The sequence below is a fragment of the Prunus dulcis genome, chromosome 7, assembly GCF_902201215.1.
Source record: "Prunus dulcis chromosome 7, ALMONDv2, whole genome shotgun sequence".
Taxonomy (NCBI): Eukaryota; Viridiplantae; Streptophyta; class Magnoliopsida; order Rosales; family Rosaceae; genus Prunus; species Prunus dulcis.
Genome location: NC_047656.1, coordinates 14,110,940 through 14,130,219, shown reverse-complemented (window position 1 = coordinate 14,130,219; position 19,280 = coordinate 14,110,940). Strand labels below are relative to the sequence as shown.

Sequence of the window (19,280 nt, the reverse complement as noted above, 5' to 3'; positions counted from 1 at the left end):
TCTAACAATGGGCTTACATACCAAACAATCGTATTGCATTCAACTTTCTTTAAGACTATTTAGTCCAGTGGCTCGACTACTCTATACTTTATTGTAGAATATCATGAGTTCAAATTTCATGAACGAACGAACAATGTCGATAAAATAATAATAATAATAATAATAAATCCAACAGCATGAGAATAAACATGGAGAGCCGGGTCCAAAAAACCATGATCAGAAATATGGGAATCCGAGTTTGAGGTCCCAAAACTACAAATAAATATCAAAACTTCAATTGCCCAAATCAGCAAATCAAATACAAACCATTTCCCACTTTCAGTGGAGTAGTTGCTTACACGTTCAAAACAGTACGTATGTCTAACAGTATTGCGTAGCCAAAACAACCTTTATCAGAAATAGAAAAGTTTTAATGAAGTGATAGTGTTGGGCAAACAACTTCACAAAATTGAACACCATGAAGAACAGTTGTGAACTCTTCCCTACCTTCCTTACCTTTATCCTTTACAATCTGTGCCATGCAGAATTTTCAAAACTCTGAAGACAAAACTAGAGCTGAAACAATGAAATTAACATTTGTATTTGTTCTGCCTATTGAACTAGTTGCAGTCCAACGAGACAAAGCAAACAAGCTCCATCCGACGATGAGACGTCCATTGGCCATACTCCAAAAATTACAGCACCAACTTAATGGTTGGAAAGAAATTCCTTCCCACCACAACCATAGCATGTAATGATTAGCATAAATCCGTTAAATATCACATTCAAGACATCGAAGAATTGCCACCTTAATAATATGATAGATGAGTGCAATTATTTTAACCAATTTGTGTCCGAACCGAAAGGAGGGGGAAGAAGAAGGAAAAAAAACAGCAGATTAATGAAAGAAATAATCCAATGCTTGAAGACTGAAAATCCATATCCTTGTATAAGATACAACTATGAGAAATAACAATAACATGATGTATGCAGTTAAAGGAATCATCTAAAATAATGGTAAAAGCAAAGCATATGTGCACCTCCAACATAAATTTTTTAACTTGGAAGATGCAACTCCAACAAAGTATAATTCCCAAACTTGGGAATCTATAGGTTCTATCGTATAAGGTCTAGCACCATCACTAACACCGAGTTAGTATCTCAGCCCCATCTTCGGTTATTAAAATGGTATGTTCAAACTGTGCTGACAAGCTTCCATCTTCTGTGACTACTGTCCAATTATCGTCCCACATTACGGGATTACAGCTGCCTAGTGTCAGCATCGGTTCTGAACACAGTTACAAAACAAGTAAATCACAAATAAGCAACAACTTTTTCCAAAGAGAAGGTAAGTTTGAATAATCAAAATGCATTACCTATTGTGAAGGTTTGGTTTACCACCATGCGTCCGCTTTCATTGTTCCCTACAAGGAATAAAAATCACTTCAACCGGAATATGTTCTGTTGGCAGATATTCTGGATGCACATTGTGTGCCTCCATGCATATTAGTGGCAATATATTGCATACTTCAAGAACGAAGCATAAGGCAGATAAATGCTTTAAATTACAAAATTACAAACTTCTCACTCCCAAGCAAGATGAGGGGGTTCTTTCATGAGCTAGTAGATAAGTATAGGTTGTAGATCATTTTACGACAGCACAGCTAATTACTTTTACGTTTTATGACACATGTTTTCTATACTGATCAGTAATAAACTTTCAGCCATCAATATAATTAGTCTAAGGAATATTTCTAGACCGCAAGTTTTAATAAATAATTTGCATGACTTGCTCAAACAATGAGTGAATATTGGAGACATGAGCAGCATAAAGTTCAGAATTATTACTGAAGTGCAGAACAACTGGATCGGCATGAAAGACACGTCCAACCCCATGCCCAACGAACTGTCGAACAACACCATAACGATATTTATCTGCATGCTCTCTTATTGAGGAAAACAGAAAACCATTGATTATTAGAATAAGATTGAATTTTCACATCCATATGTGACTTATGCATGCATGTATATGACAAGTCAGCCTTAAGACACATTGACAAAAAGAAAAAATTTATTGCACCAATGCCACTGCAGAATCCTGCATATAAGGAAGAATTAGGGGGGTGGGGGAAGAAGATGCCTTACTGGATCGTTTTTCCAATTTTCTTAAGCTCCACTCCAGGTGCACATATTGAGATTGCCTTGTCGAGGCATTCTTTAGTTACCTAAGGCAATACTTCAAAAATAAATCTTGTAAGAATAGCTATCATAGAAGAACATCTTGAGAAGTTAAAGGCATACAATTAACTAATTTCAGCCAGGAAAGGTTCGCCTCACTACAAGTCTATAACTAAAGAAGTGGAAGTGGAAGATATAATTTACCAAGATTCATGAAATTTCACCTTCGGCCATCTATACCAATGCAATAAGTTGAAATTATAGGTACACAAACAAATAAAGAAAATCCAAAAGCACAAGAACAGGGGTAGCTGAAACAATTTTTCAAGTTTCTGAAAACCCGCCAGTGAACAAGACTTTTGGACGTACACCTGTATCAAAGAGATGATGGCATTCAAGAAGTGTTTTAAGAGTTCCATTACATAAGGCTAATAAACTTTTAGGTGGAATTAATCAAGTGAAATGAATTCTTGTGAAACTAATGGGGACTTTGTGCCACGCCTACAAAGAAAAACCCTAGAATTCTAACAATAATCTTTATCAGTGAAGAACTTTTATCATATTACAGTACCAAATATGTGGAAACCCCATGGAACTCCAAAAAATTTAAAAGAAAGATATTGCCACCTGCACTAACTTTCTGCCCTCATCATCAACATCTCCACAGAAGAAAGTAGCTGATGTATCACCATGATATCCCTGTAAATTACAAATCAGTCAGAAGGATATAGATACCAAAAGTTGAACTTGGCAAGTAACTGAAGATGCATTAAATCAAACAATTGTGAATGATAAAACAGGTAAAAATGTGTGTAGTTAACCTAATATAAGCATTATTTACAATTACAAGAAAAAATCGATTAAAAAGAATTAAAAGTTGAGTTGTGTCAACCATTTAATATAGATACACAGTCAAAACCTCAAGTCTTGAATTGTGTATCTCATTTCATTTTGTTTAAACTACGCATGCTCTAAGTAACCATACTCACATTTAAATAGACTGTAACATCAATGTTAATTATATCACCATCCTGCCAAGAAAAAAAATATAGGTGTGATTTTCATTTGAAACAATTCATTACTTAGAAGGACACGATGTTGTAGCTAAGAACTTTAATCAAAGAAACCTCAAGTGCTCGGGAATCTGGTATTCCATGGCAAATACATTCGTTCACCGATGTGCAGACACTCTTTGGAAAACCACCATAGCCAAGAGGTGACGGGTAGGCACCATTATCAATTATCATTTGGTGAACAGCTTGGTCAATTTCATCTGTCTTTATGCCTGGCTGCCAATAGAAGCAACCAATTAAAACTTTCATACAGAGCAAGACACCCACCTCTTACATCTCAAGAATCTATCTCCAATCACTTATTAGCTAACAACAAAAACTAACAATAGATTGCAAAATCTTGAATGCATCATGCACTAGCCTAGTAGCTTGACAACGACAATGACCAAAAGAAAAAGGGAAAGATCAGTTCAGTAAATATCATACAGATTCACACTCCAACATCTAGTTTTACTAAATCCAACTCTAGAATCTCTAAGAAAGTAGCAAATTGAAGAAAGACCTTTCCTTTCTTCTTCCTTTTTTGGTTTGTTTGGGGGACCTGGGACTTTTGGAAAATAAGCAGGCTGAATCTTCACTACTGTAAAGAACCTTTTTTTTTTTTTTCTGGGCAAGAACTTGGGTTTTCAAGCATTTTCAAATCGTTTTATACTGTAATTTTGATTACACTAAGGGAATGTTATTTAACAAAGTAAAGTTGTCGCCTTCAATCAACACATACGCTCTCTGCATTAATCGCCTACACGAGTCTTATCATCAATTCCTATGGTCTCACCAGCCTTCCCCTTATGTTAAAACCACTTAACCAGAGTAGTCTTCGTTCTTCGCTGCTATCAGCCTAGCCGTAGTTGGCCACATGCTTTACCCTGTCCACATGCTCTCTCTCTCTCTCTCTCTCTCTCTCTCTCTCTCTCTCTCTCTCACACACACACACACACACAGAGTTCAGATCTAACAGCTTTTCTCTCAGTAGAATCATACACTTTGCAATACTTTCTCCCATCAAGTACTTCTACTCTACATGCATTAACAGAGAAACCCTCAATATTTCATTAGGATATGAGGGCTCTCTCTCTCTCTCTCTCTCTCTCTCTCTCTCTCTCTCTCTCTCACACACACACACACACACAGAGTTCAGATCTAACAGCTTTTCTCTCAGTAGAATCATACACTTTGCAATACTTTCTCCCATCAAGTACTTCTACTCTACATGCATTAACAGAGAAACCCTCAATATTTCATTAGGATATGAGGGCTCTCTCTCTCTCTCTCTCTCTCTCTCTCTCTCTCTCTCTCTCTCTCTCACTCACACACACACACACACAGAGTTCAGATCTAACAGCTTTTCTCTCAGTAGAATCATACACTTTGCAATACTTTCTCCCATCAAGTACTTCTACTCTACATGCATTAACAGAGAAACCCTCAATATTTCATTAGGATATGAGGGCTACACGAGAGAGAGAGAGAGAGAGAGAGAGAGAGAGAGAGAGAGAGAGAGAGAGAGAGAGATTTTTTTATTCTGGAATTGTATGAAGTAGGCAGCCACTTTTTCAGGGTTTAGGCAGGTAAAGGATCCGCTTTTTCAGGGCAGTTGTTTATACCCTTTAGTGGAAATAGACTACATTTTTTGGACAGCATAGGTCTCAGCCATTCAAATTCTTTTCTACAAAGCTCTATTTGAATGTAATTGTGTATTAATACTGTATGGTTCCTAAACCGATTGTTATTTTCAATGTATACTTTGCTGCAAAAACAAATAAAAATTACTTCAATGCCAAACACAAGCTTCTGACATAAGGGAAAAAAATAGACCTAAAAAATCATTCTACAGAGAAAGTGCAAACATAGATAAACAAGCCAGAAGCAGAACAGTCACCTTGACCAAAGTCCCAGCAAATTCTAGAACCTGTGCTGCAAGCCTTCCGGAGGCTCTCATGCATTCTATCCCCTTCTCATCATGCACTTCGGGTCCACTAGCAATTCCAGGCGGTTTTTTAGATTTGACATAAGGAGGCATTGGTATATGATCTGGAACAAGGCGATGTGGTGAAATTTTTCCAGGCCTTAGACGTTTGCGCTTGGTGTTTAGAAATTTATCTGCATTTCTGCTCATTTTAACAAAATATCCATCACTTACGAGTTTACAAAGACGTATCTGCATATGTATCTTACATGATGTGCATTACATAATTGAAAATCATGCAGTGTTTCAAAATCCCAGTCCAGAAACCTCATCGTCATATAAAAACCCAAAAATAGAGCCATGATGAGGTCAAGAAATAGATCAAACAAGCTAGAAGCTAGTAAGTAATACTATAATATCATATGTAGTCATTTGAACTTCTACAGACAACATTTATACAAAATGGGAGCCAATTGGTATGATTTATTCATACACCTTTTAACAGTGTCCCAAAGTGCATAAAATAATACTATTATGCCCGTGTTGTGTGTGCCTCTGTGTCTATATAACACATGTGAGTACGCAGAACGTTGCATGCCATACCTTCCATTGAACAAAAGGTTGGTCAAGCCAGAAAATCTTTTGGATAACTGCATTGAAACATGCTTGCTTCCTGTGTATGAGAATTTGAAACCAAGAAAATAACAATGACCATCACTATATTCCCATGTTTAAAAAATAGGAAAAACAAGTGCATTAAATGTTGATTTCATAAAATTGTCAAGGACTCTAGGCTTTGGTTTATAGATTCTTAGAAACTATTGGTATTATACAGGACAACTTTTACATTTCCAAGAAAAGGGCTCAGTTAGGCATTAAGGTTTCATTCATTTGGTATCAAAGAACTTTTATGTTTCATTCAAGTCACACAATCAGAAATAACAAAGCATGGTTGTAATTGTATGTGGTATGTTACAGTACAGCAATCTCAATTACCAATAAGCTAGGTTCACCAAAAATTATAACACCTTTTCATGCAAATATAAATAACTCACAATGACACGCATTCATCATTTGACTTCTAAACTGATTCAACCTTAGGGAAAAGATCCAAAATCAGATGAAAAGAAAAAACTCTGCATAACATGTGAAACAGAAGCTGCATCAGAAATATCATTATCAATAACCAAAAATTAAAGAAGTACAAAAGTGAAGGACCAGGACCAGGGTTGTAACGGAAGAGTTGGTGAGCAGGCTGCTTTGACTGATGGAGGCAGTTTCCCATAAGAGAGGAGAGGATTTTGGGTTGCACAACACACATTGCGCTTGCACTTACAATTCTCTCGCTCTTACATGGTTTGGCTTCTGACCCCTCTCTCTCTCTCTCTCTCTCTGACTCACATTCCTTTTATCTGTGCATTTTGGGTTCCTGGGATGGGCCATGCTTGGCTTATCATTATGCCCTCAAGTGCCCTGAATGAATTCGCAAAATCCTGGCTAACTAATTAGTTGTACAAATTGAAGGCCGGTCACATGGGATTAGGCATTAGGACCAAGCTCATCCAAAGCTTTTGAACACAAAGTATCCATACTTCTATTCATTAGATATTTCATTTGTCCCATTTCCACATTCAAACCAACTATTTCCAGATGGCTTCACCGATCCTTGGGCATCCATTTTCTTTCTCACTCGTACAGCTTCATCCCATCTTCCAGCTCTTGCATATATATTTGACAGGGTGACATAGTGCCCAGCATTTCCCGGTTGCAACTGGACTAATTGTTCAGCAGCAAGCTTTGCAACATTAACATTTTGATGGGCTTGGCAGGCAGCTAACAGAGCTCCCCAAATACACTTATCAGGCTCCAAAGGCATCCTATTAATAAAACTAACTGCATCTTCAAGTTGACCATCACGTGCCAGCATGTCAACAATGCAAGCATAATGTTCCATGCTGGGGATGACACCGTACTCCTTCATCATACTGTGAAAGACTTGAAGGCCCTCATCCACAAGACCTGCGTGACTACAAGCTGACAAAACAGAAGTAAAAGTTACAGAATTGGGGCAAATCCCTGAATGATTCATCTCTTTGAGAAGGTGAAGAGCAGCTCTTCCATGCCCATGCATTCCAAAGCCTCCAATCATTGAGTTCCATGACACTAAATCCCTATTGATCATGTTGGAAAATACAGAGTATGCAGACCCAATGCATCCACATTTAGAGTACATGTGGATCAGTGCATTCCACACCGGAACAACCAAATCAAAACTAATTTTCCTAATGAAGGCATGAATTTGTTTTCCAAATTTCAAATTGCATGCTGGCAAGATAGTGGATATTGTCGTTTGGTCAACGTTGATGCGTGCTCTTTGCATTCTTCTGAAACTGTCAAGTGCCATATCCTCCAGTCCTAAATCAATAAAGCCAAGAATCATGGCATTCCAAGAAACAACATGGGCTGGGTTCATTAATTTAAATACATTTGTAGCATCATGAATTCTACGGCAGTTGGCGTACATTGTCAACAATGCAGGGCCGGCTGAGTGGTAAAATGCAACGCCAGATTCCCTTTTTATGCCATAACCGTGGATTTCTTTTCCATTTAGCAAAGACCCCAGATGCCGACAGGAGACAAGGACAGTAGAAAGAGAATCCAAATCAGGGTCAACCATGCTGCTTCCTATCATATCCCTGAAAATCCTCAAGGATGCTTCATGACTCCCAATCCTTGAATATCCTGATATCAAGGTGGTCCATGAAATGATATTAGGCTCCTTAATCCGTTCAAAGATTCTCGTAGCCCCGTTACAGTGCCCCATTCGGCAATAAGCATCCATTACTGTATTCAAAGTGACAATATCAGGCTCACAACCACCCAAATTCATACAATCAAATAGTTCTACTGCCAATCCAAGCAACCCATTACACACGTATCCTGAGATCATTGAATTCCATGACCACAAATCTCTTCTCACCATCTCATCAAAAACCCTTTTAGCACTCCCAATATCCTCACATTTTGAATACATATCTATCAATGAATTGCAAACTTGAAGATTAAGGTCAAACCCACATATTATCACATCTTTGTGAACCACAATTCCCACTTTCAAGCGCGACAACTGTGCACATGCCCGTAAGACCTTAGGAAACACATACCCATCAGGCAAAACATCATTCAAAATCATTTCAACATATGCTCCTACACATTCTTCATGCATTCCGTGCCTCGAATAGAATCCCAGGATTGCAGTCCAAGCAAAGACATTTGGTTTTAACAAGTTGTCAAACAACTTCCGGGAAGACACCAAATCATCACAATCAGCATACATTTGGACTAATTTCGTGACTATGAATGGGTTTTGATCCAACCCACATTGGATTATCTTTTGATGAGCATGCTTTCCTTGATTTAGAGACTTCGAATTGCTGCATAGTTGTAGGTAAACGCTGAGTTCAGAAGGAGAGGGGGCTTTGCTATTGGTTGTGGACAAGATTGAGATTGCTCGATGAGCGCGCCATACTCTTAACTCCTTTGGGATTTTAGCGTAGTCAAGGTCAGTGGCAACTGGGACTGAGAAAAGAGAATTTGTCGGGAATTTAGATTTGGCCACTGAAGAATGGGACTTTAGTTGGGGAGACAGAGAAAGGGTAGTGACATCCAAAGGGAAAAAGTTTGTATCTTCAAGAAAAGAGCTCAATTAGGCATTAAAGTTTCGTTCTCTTGGTACCAAAGACCAATTTTTCAGTTCAAGTCATACAATCAGAAACACAAAGCATTAGGGAAATTGTATCTAGTTGATATAGCTATAAAAGCAGTCTCACAAAACCAATAAGCTATGCTAGCCACAAGCTATGACACCCCATTTCATACAAGTATAAACACTAGCAAGCATACTATTGCACCCTTCCTTCGACTATAAGCCCATTCAAATAGAACATAGAATTGAAACCAAAGCTGAATCAGAAATGTTTTAACTTCAGAAACCAAGACTGAAAAATAAAATAAAGAATAAAAGTGAAGGAGCAAGGACCTGGGTTGTAGCTGAAGACTTGGTGAAGAGGCTGCGCTGACTGAAGCAAGCGGTTACCCACAAAAGTAGAGAGGATTGTGGGTTGCACAGCACGCATTGCGCTTGCGCTTACCATTCTCTCACTCTTTTATACAACAGTTCGGCTTCTTCGGCTTCTGTTCTGGCTTTCTGCTCTCTCTCTTCCCTTTTTATCCGCTAATTCCCCTCTTCAACTTTAATCTGCGAGGGGCCTAGCTTGGCTCCTGATTATGGCCACAACCACAAGTATCCGTATAAGGTTAAAAGTATAAACATCATAAGTTGTATAAAATACCGGCCAGGTCGTTACATGGGCTTTATATTCGGATCAAGCCCATCCAAACCTTTTCGCGTGCGGTATCAAAAGTCGTCCACTGCAGGTGAGTGATTCATAACAGTATATAAGGTCTATATATTATAGATCAACGGCTATAAATCAATCAGGTCTAAATTTTTTTTTTAAATAATATAGCCGTGCGGCTATACTTATTTTGACACGTGGCATCTTATCGCTAGCCGGGAGTATAGCCGATCGGCTATAATCGGGTTTTTAATTTTTTTTTAAAATAGTATAGCCGGCCGGCTATACCAAATTTTTGCTTTTTTAAATTAAAAAAGTAGGTTTTATTAATATGTCTAAAAATAGTATAGCCGCGCGGCTATACGTTTTAATATATATATATATATATATATATATATACTGGGATTTTTTTCCTTTTAAATTTTTTGCTCCGATATTCGTTTATGCCCCACGTGTCAGAATAAGTATAGCCGCGCGGCTATAATATTTTTAGAATCATCGAGTATAGCCGTGCGGCTATACTTAAAACCAATTAAAAAACATAAAAAACTGATCGGAAGCTATTAAACGAGCAAACGAGCAAAATTGAATATGACAACCCAGTAGCTATTAAACGAGTAAACAACTGAATATGACAACCCCAAAAAAAAAAAAAAATACCCATTTCAGTTTTTACGTAAAAATTTGAAATTGTACACAAATTGATCAGAAGGGCATCGAATTGAATCGACCCAAAATTTGCTTACATCGGGAAGGCAATCGTTCAGCAAAGAAGGAGATCCATATAGGTTTTCGAGGAGCTTGAGATTATGCTCCAGCGAGTTTCTCAGTCGCCAATTCGCTTCTCGCAAAGCCTACAATTCTTCGTCAGTGGTGGACGCGGAGGCGGTGGTGTCGAGGCTTTGGTTTTTGGGAATGAATCTGGGCAGTGGGGTGGGGCTAGGGATTGGGGTCGGGAAGGGGTGGCTGCTTGGGGCGGATGGGTTTTTGTTTTGTTTTAAAAAATAAAGAGTTTTATAAATTTTATGAATATTTTACTACACCTAAACATAAAAACAGGCAAAAATATGGAATTGATTCTTAATATTATAATCAAAGGGTATTTTATGAATAACGGTGGGTAGATAGATAGGATTGTATTTTTTTAAAATTTATATGGTGGGCGGCAAGAAGATAAGTGAGTTGAGAAATAAGACAGGTGAATGGAAATAGCAGCACTCAAAAAAAAGGCACCGCCTAACGATAAAGTACCACGTGTCAAAATAAGTATAGCCGTACGACTATATTATTTTTTTAAAAAAAATTAGACCTGATTGATTCATAGCCGTTGATCTACAATATATAGACCTTATATGCATATACAGTTAAGAATCACTCACCTGCAGGTGGACGACTTTTGATACAGCATGATGAAAAGGTTTGGATGGGCTTGATCCGAATACAAAAGCCCGTGTAACAACCTGGCCTGCATTTTATACAACTATTTTTTAAAATAAGGTCTATATATTATAGATCAATGGCTATGAATCAATCATATGTTCACACACGACTAACCATAAGCATTTTACATGTTTAAATCATCAAAGACCATGAATCAATCATACGTTCACACACGACTAACCCTAAGGTTGCCAGCTGCTCCTGATATTCGGCTAAAACCTAAGGTTGTACTTTCTGTGCATGAAAAGCTAAGGACTTGGGCTTGGATTGGATGTGTTTCAACCATGCAAGAAACTCTAGCTCTTTTATTTTATTTTCTTGTTTTTTTCTGAGAAACTTTTTGTACAAGTCTATAAGACAAACCCCAAGAAAATGATAGGGTATATTCCAAGCATCAACTTCAAAACAAGGTTCACCACATCATATATGCTCACATCTGCCTGCTGAACTTTTCTTCTAGTCTGAAAGCAAGAGCGTCCTTTGCTTTAATCCAAGTCTCCTAGTTTTGTCTGGGCGTCTTCTCAGTTAATTTGAGTTACCAATTGGAAATTTGGCCATCTTCTCATGACATTTTAGTTGTGCGTGTGTGAGAAAAAGAGAGAAACTCACCTCCCCTATATTTTAGACAAAATTTGTATTAAAACAAATTAAGTTTAAGTACGCAAAATTCAAAGAAAGACAATAGAAGAATGACATTAAGTCACAGCGGGCCATATTGGGTACTGCAGGGCTTCTGAGGTACGTAATCAAAGCCCTCCATAGTCCGCCTGCATTATGAAAGACCCATGGCCACGACGACATGTTGTCATTTTCCAACTCCCCAAAACGACAAGGTTTGGAATTTGATGGTGCATTTGCGTCGTTAGCCGAATATGATAATGGGCTTGGGCCATATCGGGAGGCCCACATATGATGAGACTCGATGTGACGGCCCACAGACGACTCACCACCACGTGTTGGAATCTTAAAGCATTCTTCACAATTGGAGCCCCCACGCTTTGGTTTCTAATTTGACAGTGATTGACCGTGACGGGCACGTTAGAACATGTCCTGCGTATTACCTCGTTGGCCTATGGCTATGGGTCTTTCTCATTTTTATAAAGCCAAATTTAGGGAAGAAAATAAAATAAATACAAGGCAAGTAGGGTTGGGGGCTGAGAAAATATGGTGGATAATAAAATAAAAGAGAGAGTACATGCATATTTTGTGCTTTCTTTAATATTTATTATAGGAAAATTTGAACTTCGAGCATATTTTAATGTTGGGAAGAGAAGTTATCGGACTAATAGCTATACCTTTTTCTTTCTCACACACACATTCAAAATGCAATGAGTATCCGAACTTAAGACCACATGTATACAAATCAATACTCTTTTTCATTAGGCTAACCCCATTTGCCAACTTGTCAAAATACACCTTGAAAATTAATTGTGGATCAAATAGAGACCACAAAATTGTATTGAATTAAATAGAGCCAGGTAACCTCAAGGCTATGCCGTTATTACACAGACAAAACAAACCCGCAAACTCAAAACCCATGCTGCGTTTAATGTGGAATTTCTGGGTCTGGAGCTGCGTGTTTCCTCGTTTTATAGATTATATTTATAAATAATAAAAACATTTATTAATATTCAATTATATAAATATGGTGATCGCGGCCTCTTTGTTTATCTTCTTTTAAAAGTAATCTCTTTTTCCCTTCTCTATTAGCAGCACTGACTGCTCGGTGGCCTTCTCTGTCTCTGTCTGTCTCTCTGTCTCTGTAGCAGACACCACCAAAGCTATCAAAGTAATAGAAGGTTCTCCTGCTCCATATATCATCCCAAATGGTTGAGTTTTATTACACCACAATTCACAAGCATCAACTTATCCAAATTGAAAAAAAAAAGTTTCAAATACATGTAGGGTTTTTTTTTTCTTTTGTTTTTTTTTGGTACTGCCACATGCATAAACATGAGAATCACATTTCCACCAAGAAAAGACTAAAATAAAACATGAGGAAGCACATTGCCATCTCTCCATATCGATCGCACAATTTTTGCACTCATGAGAAATGACTGAGCAATATTTTTTGGGTGTCCCAAAAACGAGCTAAGGACAAGTGCATAAATCCCCCAACAAAGTATAGTTCCAAATGGTCCACAACGTAACAAGAAGACTGTTCTAAAAAAAAATTGCACCATTTATATTATGTATGCATTTGAGCTTGGGATATTTTCATGGACCACTTTGACAAAAATAAAAGACTGTTAGGTTTTGGCATGTGATGATCATAATGTCAATCTATATCCTCTATATATATAAACGGATGATGAAAGTGTTTGTTTCTTTTTATTAAAACAGGGCGATCTTGAATCATTGCTCTCAATTTTTTATTCATTTCCCACACATCTTGCATATAAAATTCAACCATGTATTCATTGCCCGGAATTTGATAAGGTCATTTGAATTTGAGAGGGAAAAGTGTTTTGTAGCATTATCTTCAAAAACCCTTGTTTATGGGCTACAAACTACATTAAAGCTCTTCTTTTCAAGACATATATACATGATAAATATACATATATATGTTGAAGTTTGTAGGGTTTTTTTTAAAATAAAAATAAAAATGTTCGCTTACTAGTTTAATGGTATTTCTCTTCCCGATATTAAAAGAACTGTTCCAAGTTTTTGTATCTCTCATTTTTCGTTAATTAAAAGAAATGAACAACTCTTTGTTTACTGGTGAGTTGTATATTAGTAGTTTATCTAAAATCCCCCCTACGATCAAATTCATTTTATGATCAGAAAATCCAAGCATACTTAGCCCTCCATTCAACAACCCTTTGGCAATTTGATCAATTGTTAAGGTTTTTTTTAGTTCTTTCCCAATGAAAGTAAAGATCAAACCTATATATCTAGGATTCCAATTCCCACACTTGTGTTAGGATTAGGAATGTAGGCATGCACCATTCCTTGTTGGCCATGAAGTCAAAATTTCGCATCATTTTGAAAAGAAGGTAATCAATGAAAAGACACACAAGCCGCAAAAGCTCCTGTACGAGTCCTCATCACTTTTAAAAGGGTGAGACTGATCAGAAGGTGGGGGGTCCGAAAGCTCCTGTACGAGTCCTCATCACTTTTGGAAAATGAAAGGACCATTTGAGCACTATCAGTGAAGACATGTTGTGGACAGAAATGGATTTCTCTTCGAAAGCTCCATTGCCTTCATTTCAATTCTGCATTTACTTCCATTTCACTCTTATCTCTACACACACACTCACCTTGAGATTCCTCATGATGATATGCTTTTTCACTTTCTTTCTTTTCTCCTTTTCCTCTCTCTCTCTCTCTCTCTCTCTCTCTCTCTCTCTCTCTCTCTCTTCCATTTCTTTTAGCAAAACTGGTCATTAGCATCATAAAGATAACAAACTTAAAGTTCTTTAGTCATACTTTTGAATTTTGGCTTGTAACCATGGTCTATTCTGCCATGGACAGTGTCTCAATTAAAGTCTTGTGTATCTCACTTTTTCTTTTGAAAAAATTTCTGCCCTAGCTAGCAGAACAAATAAAGAAAAAAAAATTCTGCCTCGGATCCACCATCCATTATTATTTTTAACCTAAACTTCCCTATCATCAATCATATGCTGGTATTCATGATGGCGCTATAAGTATTTATTACATATATAATTAAACAAAGCGAAGCAACAGTAGTAGGGAGAACAGAAGTCAAAGACCAACAGCAGTACATACTCTCAAAGCTCTTCTTAATTTTCTTTTTAGGTTGTAATTATAAAGCTCTCCTTTCAAAGAATCAAATTTACAATCCACCCACATGTGGGTGATTTCAACGGTAAATGATGAGTGTGATGTGAGCTGTAAATTTGAATACGAATATATAATACATGTTTTACCTAAAATATATCTAAAGTATCTAACATATTATGTTGTCAAAGAACATGCACAGCACATTAGGCTTATATTATCAAGACGAGTATTCAGCTACATTATCTTCATAAAATACAAAGCCATCGGGATCAAATCAAAATGTTATGGATAGTGTAACACATGTGACTTCGGTGTATGCTTCAAGTGTTTTATTTCATATTCTGTTTAACTTAATAAACCATTAAGTAGCAAATAAGCAAACGCCATTCACGAGGAAAGATAACAATCCTTTAATCCCACGTCTCCTTTTTGGATGAGTTTTAGGCAAGAGATGGCCACAGTAATCATCATTGACAAAAATAGAACCACAATAAAGAAAAGATTAGAGGCCCTCATTGACCTAACTATATTATAATAAGAAAAGATTATCGAAAGCCTTAATGATGTGGATTTGGATGTGAGTAAAACTAATTCTGTCATTGTTTGATATACCTTTACCATCTCAAGTAACCGAAACAAAAGCCCTTTTGTCGAAGCAGCAAAACAAAATTAATCAACAGAGACCTTTGATTTAACCAAAAGCTTCTCTCTTTTTTTTTTCTTTCAATTAGCGGGTAATGGTGAGGTCACCTTACCAATTCATTCAATCACCTTTTTATAATTGCATGCACTGGCTCAACTAAAGCAAGGCAATTAACAAAAGCACTTTTTTTTAACAAAATTTGGGGAAACAACAAAAGCACTTTTAAGTTCAAAATTAACGTTGAAATCTTAGGAGAGAGGGGCTGAGCCACTCTACATGATTGGGCTGCGGCACCAAATTTGTGTAGACGGGGGAAAATCTCCCCCTAGTTTTCTGTGCCCAGCAACGCAATTCACCTATAAAGATCCATGTGACCTTGTCCAATGTCTATTTCCCCTTTTTTATTCTCTCTTGCTTCAGAGGAATCTTACTTTTTATATATATAGTTTTTCCCTTCTTTGATTTAATGGTCACGATTGTTTGTTGGTACGTCTTCTTTAATTTGAACCAAACATCAAACTTTCCGTAAAGCAGCATTTTTTGGGGTAGATTATTGCCTCTCTCTCTCTCTCTCTCTCTCTCTCTCTCTCTCTCATATATTATTGGATAACATTCAAAAGTCCTTGTTTCATTCCATACTGGTACATATATATATATATATGTACTATTACGCTCTGAAATTCCATGATTTCCACAGTGGTGTGCTTTGATTTTTCCGGAGTGTCTTCATTGTAATGAAAGGGCAAATTTTGTCGTGAAGGTTTAATATAATAATCCATGCCCTAACGCCCATGAAGTGTCAAATATACTTTGCCTTCCAAAGTTCTTAATATTATAAAATTGGTTGTCTTCTGAAAGTTGGTATGCATATATGCCTTATCAATGTGCCAACAAAAACCAATTACCATCACTTGTTTTTGTATGGCAAGTAATATGACTTCCAAACAAGGGTGGTGCCAATTTTCATTTTGAATTCGTTTTATATGTGACAATAACATCACGTCGATATGTCACATATATAATTTATTTTTATTTTTTTTTAGTAAGAATGTATATATCATATTTACGCACGAAAGAAGATTAATTTTAAGTTTTTATATAATGCATATCATGATCCTAATTAATAAAAGAATACACAACTTGTCATACAAGAGAATATTATCTCATTTATATATAATAAAGAAATATGCATGTTTTAAGGACACTTATTTTGGACCCTCACCAAACTCAAAAATAGTTCCTCATTATTTTTAAATAAAATGAATGATTATTTACCCAATGCCAGAAATAAAGGGGGGAAAAATACACTCAACTACCAAATAGTTGTATTATTGAATGGTCGTATTGTAATTTGGGAAGGTAGACGTTGGGACAAAGGGGTAGCTGCGATGAATTTTACTAGAGAAAAAGCTTTTATGGTTGTGGGACATCCACATTGCATACCCGTTTGCATGTATGTATGATAAACATGTGGTACGTACGTCATCGCATTCGCATAGGCCAGGTTATACATTTCCACTATTCTGTTTTAATTTATACACTTACCTAACCGTTATTCCGTTATGGCCCAAAATTAAATGATCATGTCTGCCATGAATCAAACCCAATGGCTCAAAGTTTTTTTAAATAAAAAAATAAAAAAAATAAGTGATTGTATATTATTGATGAGCAAACAAAAGTATAAAACAAATATGTGCTAAATATGGGTATCACGCACAACTCAAACAATGAATTGATTTGGAGAGAATCATACACAACTCAAACAATGACTAAATTCCCGATCCAGCAACTAAAAACACATGTACAATACAAATCTGTCGTACAACGATAGAAACGACAAATCTGTATCGAAAGCCGAAAGTCAAAAGCCAAAAGCAAAAAAGAAATAAAATTCCTAAATAAAAAAACAAATCACAGCAAACTCTTAAAGAGTTTTTGAAAATTATTAGTCTATAACAAAACTAAGAAACATGACCACCGTTCCACATCTTCTTGGCAACTCGAAGAAAATAATTTGCGTCATACTAGATAACATTGGCTAAACCCGAACTCAATGCAAGCAGACATATTTCCCTCTTTTGAGATCCAAACTATGTTGAAGGGAGCCAACCCCTTGTGCATGGCGACGACATTATTTCACAGCCACTGCTTCCACATCACAAAATAAACTAACAATCTTGAGGGAAAAGGGAGGGAATGAGAAAATAAGGGATGAAAGGAGAGGGGATGAGGTAGGGAAGGAGGCGGCTAAGACTTTCATAATCAACTCTTCCTTTTATTATTATTATTTTATAATTCAAACAATAGTCTAAATTACAAAAGGGAGGGGAGTTTCTGTCACACAAACACTTTAAATGTGCCATGGAAGTTCTAATCTGAGACCACTAGTCCACAAGTCAAGATCATTATTCATTGTGCTACCCTATTGACTCATCTTCCTCTTCTATTTTATCACATTCACTTCTCATTACGCAATTTTTTTAATACTCATAATCGCCATTCTTTATAGATTATCTATTTAAAAGTAAATAAAATCTATAATCATTTAATCATCCAACTAATATTAGATGAATGGAAGAAATATTGAGTTATCAAACTGTGATTAACGAAATCTAGTTTAGTTTATTTTTTCTGCAAAGAATAGTTGTGAAAGAATAATCTTGAACGATTTCAATCATCATATAATTAAGATTACACAATGCGAAGAACAATGAAGAAAGTATAAAAGATAAAGTATCTAGCATTAAGAAGTTGAATTTCTTCTTTTTCATTTTGATGACTAGCTAAGTGATGGTTACTAAAATCGCAATTTAACCACCGGCAAAAAAGAAGAAGCAACTTAACCGAAGCCCTATTTTGCTAGCCCTCTTAGGTTACGTTTAACTGCATGGTAGAAACTACCAGTTACTTTGTCACATTTGTAGGGGAGGGGGGACCTTGCTTCTATTAATATTCTCCACGTAATTGGGTGTAGTTGTAATTAAGCAAGGCAGAGCTCGTGTAGTTTGTTTTCTAGCCTTGATGACATTGACATGGTGATATCAATCCAATATTCAAAGCTGTTGGAGCAAATTATAATAAAGGCGAAAGCTATATGTGCAAAGTGAATTTGGTTGGTAATTAAGCCGCAATTAACTCAGTTAAAAGGAAGGGTTTGTAGTTTCGTGATTAAAAATATTTACTCTTGCACCTAATTAAAGTCAAAAGTTCGATCTCCTTCTTCAAATATCGCTTGTATTAAATAAATAAAAACTCAGTTAAAAGATAAAACTATGTGCAATATGGAATCAAATTGTTAGAGTGATAGTGAGTGACCGCAATACGTGCATATGAGTTAGATTAGCTAGCAGACATTACTCTTGTACTTCGATTGCAGTTATTGTACTATATACTCTTACACCTACTATTGTAGGCCTATAAATCCTACCCGATTCAAAAAAGTATTGTTTTTGCCTAATTTGTAGAATTCTTGTGGTCCTATGAAAAACTCAAATTAATTAGGATATTCAATAGTGATGTGCACCTGATTCAGAGAAGAAGCGAAGATTTAATAATTGTTGGTGGAACTCGTCATATGATATTATCGTTCGATATTCGTTACCTACTAATTTTGCTTTTTTGATAGTTTTTTTATGCATTCCCTTTTCTTCCTCTCAACTTTTTTTACACCGTAGAATTCTTTGATCTTATGAGAAAAATATTCTTACCCTTTCCTTTACTTGAACAGGTAAAAAAAAATTCATTTTTATTTAGAGTTAAAACGTCAAGAGTGGAACTCTTGCGACAGATATAAAGGATAAGGGCGTTAATCTTACTATTGGTAAATCTTGTTTTGAAGCTGAGTCCACGCCATTACCATTGGCCATCACTTTTGCAAACTAATTATGCTTTCTTAACATGCACAAATCATCATCAACTCATTGGCAATTATGGAAATAAAGTTAAAAAAAACCAATGGA

The 19,280-nt window shown here is 36.4% G+C and overlaps 1 protein-coding gene across 2 annotated transcripts; it reads right to left on the bottom strand.

Moving 5' to 3' along the window:
* Positions 1-877: 877 nt before the first annotated feature.
* Positions 878-10,481, bottom strand: LOC117634598 (methionine aminopeptidase 1D, chloroplastic/mitochondrial). 2 transcript variants are annotated; one of them, XM_034368762.1, is made up of 11 exons: positions 10,241-10,481; positions 9,176-9,417; positions 5,740-5,809; positions 5,110-5,338; positions 3,285-3,446; positions 3,147-3,188; positions 2,785-2,856; positions 2,125-2,204; positions 1,828-1,925; positions 1,356-1,403; positions 878-1,267 (listed from the first exon to the last, which is right to left on the bottom strand). In XM_034368762.1, the coding sequence occupies exons 2-11, from the start codon at positions 9,288-9,290 to the stop codon at positions 1,122-1,124; spliced, it is 1,062 nt and encodes a 353-aa protein (XP_034224653.1). In that variant the 5' UTR covers positions 9,291-9,417; positions 10,241-10,481; the 3' UTR covers positions 878-1,121. The 2 variants fall into 2 exon arrangements, with proteins under 2 accessions (XP_034224653.1, XP_034224654.1); XM_034368763.1 differs by lacking the exons at positions 9,176-9,417; positions 10,241-10,481 and adding an exon at positions 6,361-6,716.
* Positions 10,482-19,280: the final 8,799 nt, after the last annotated feature.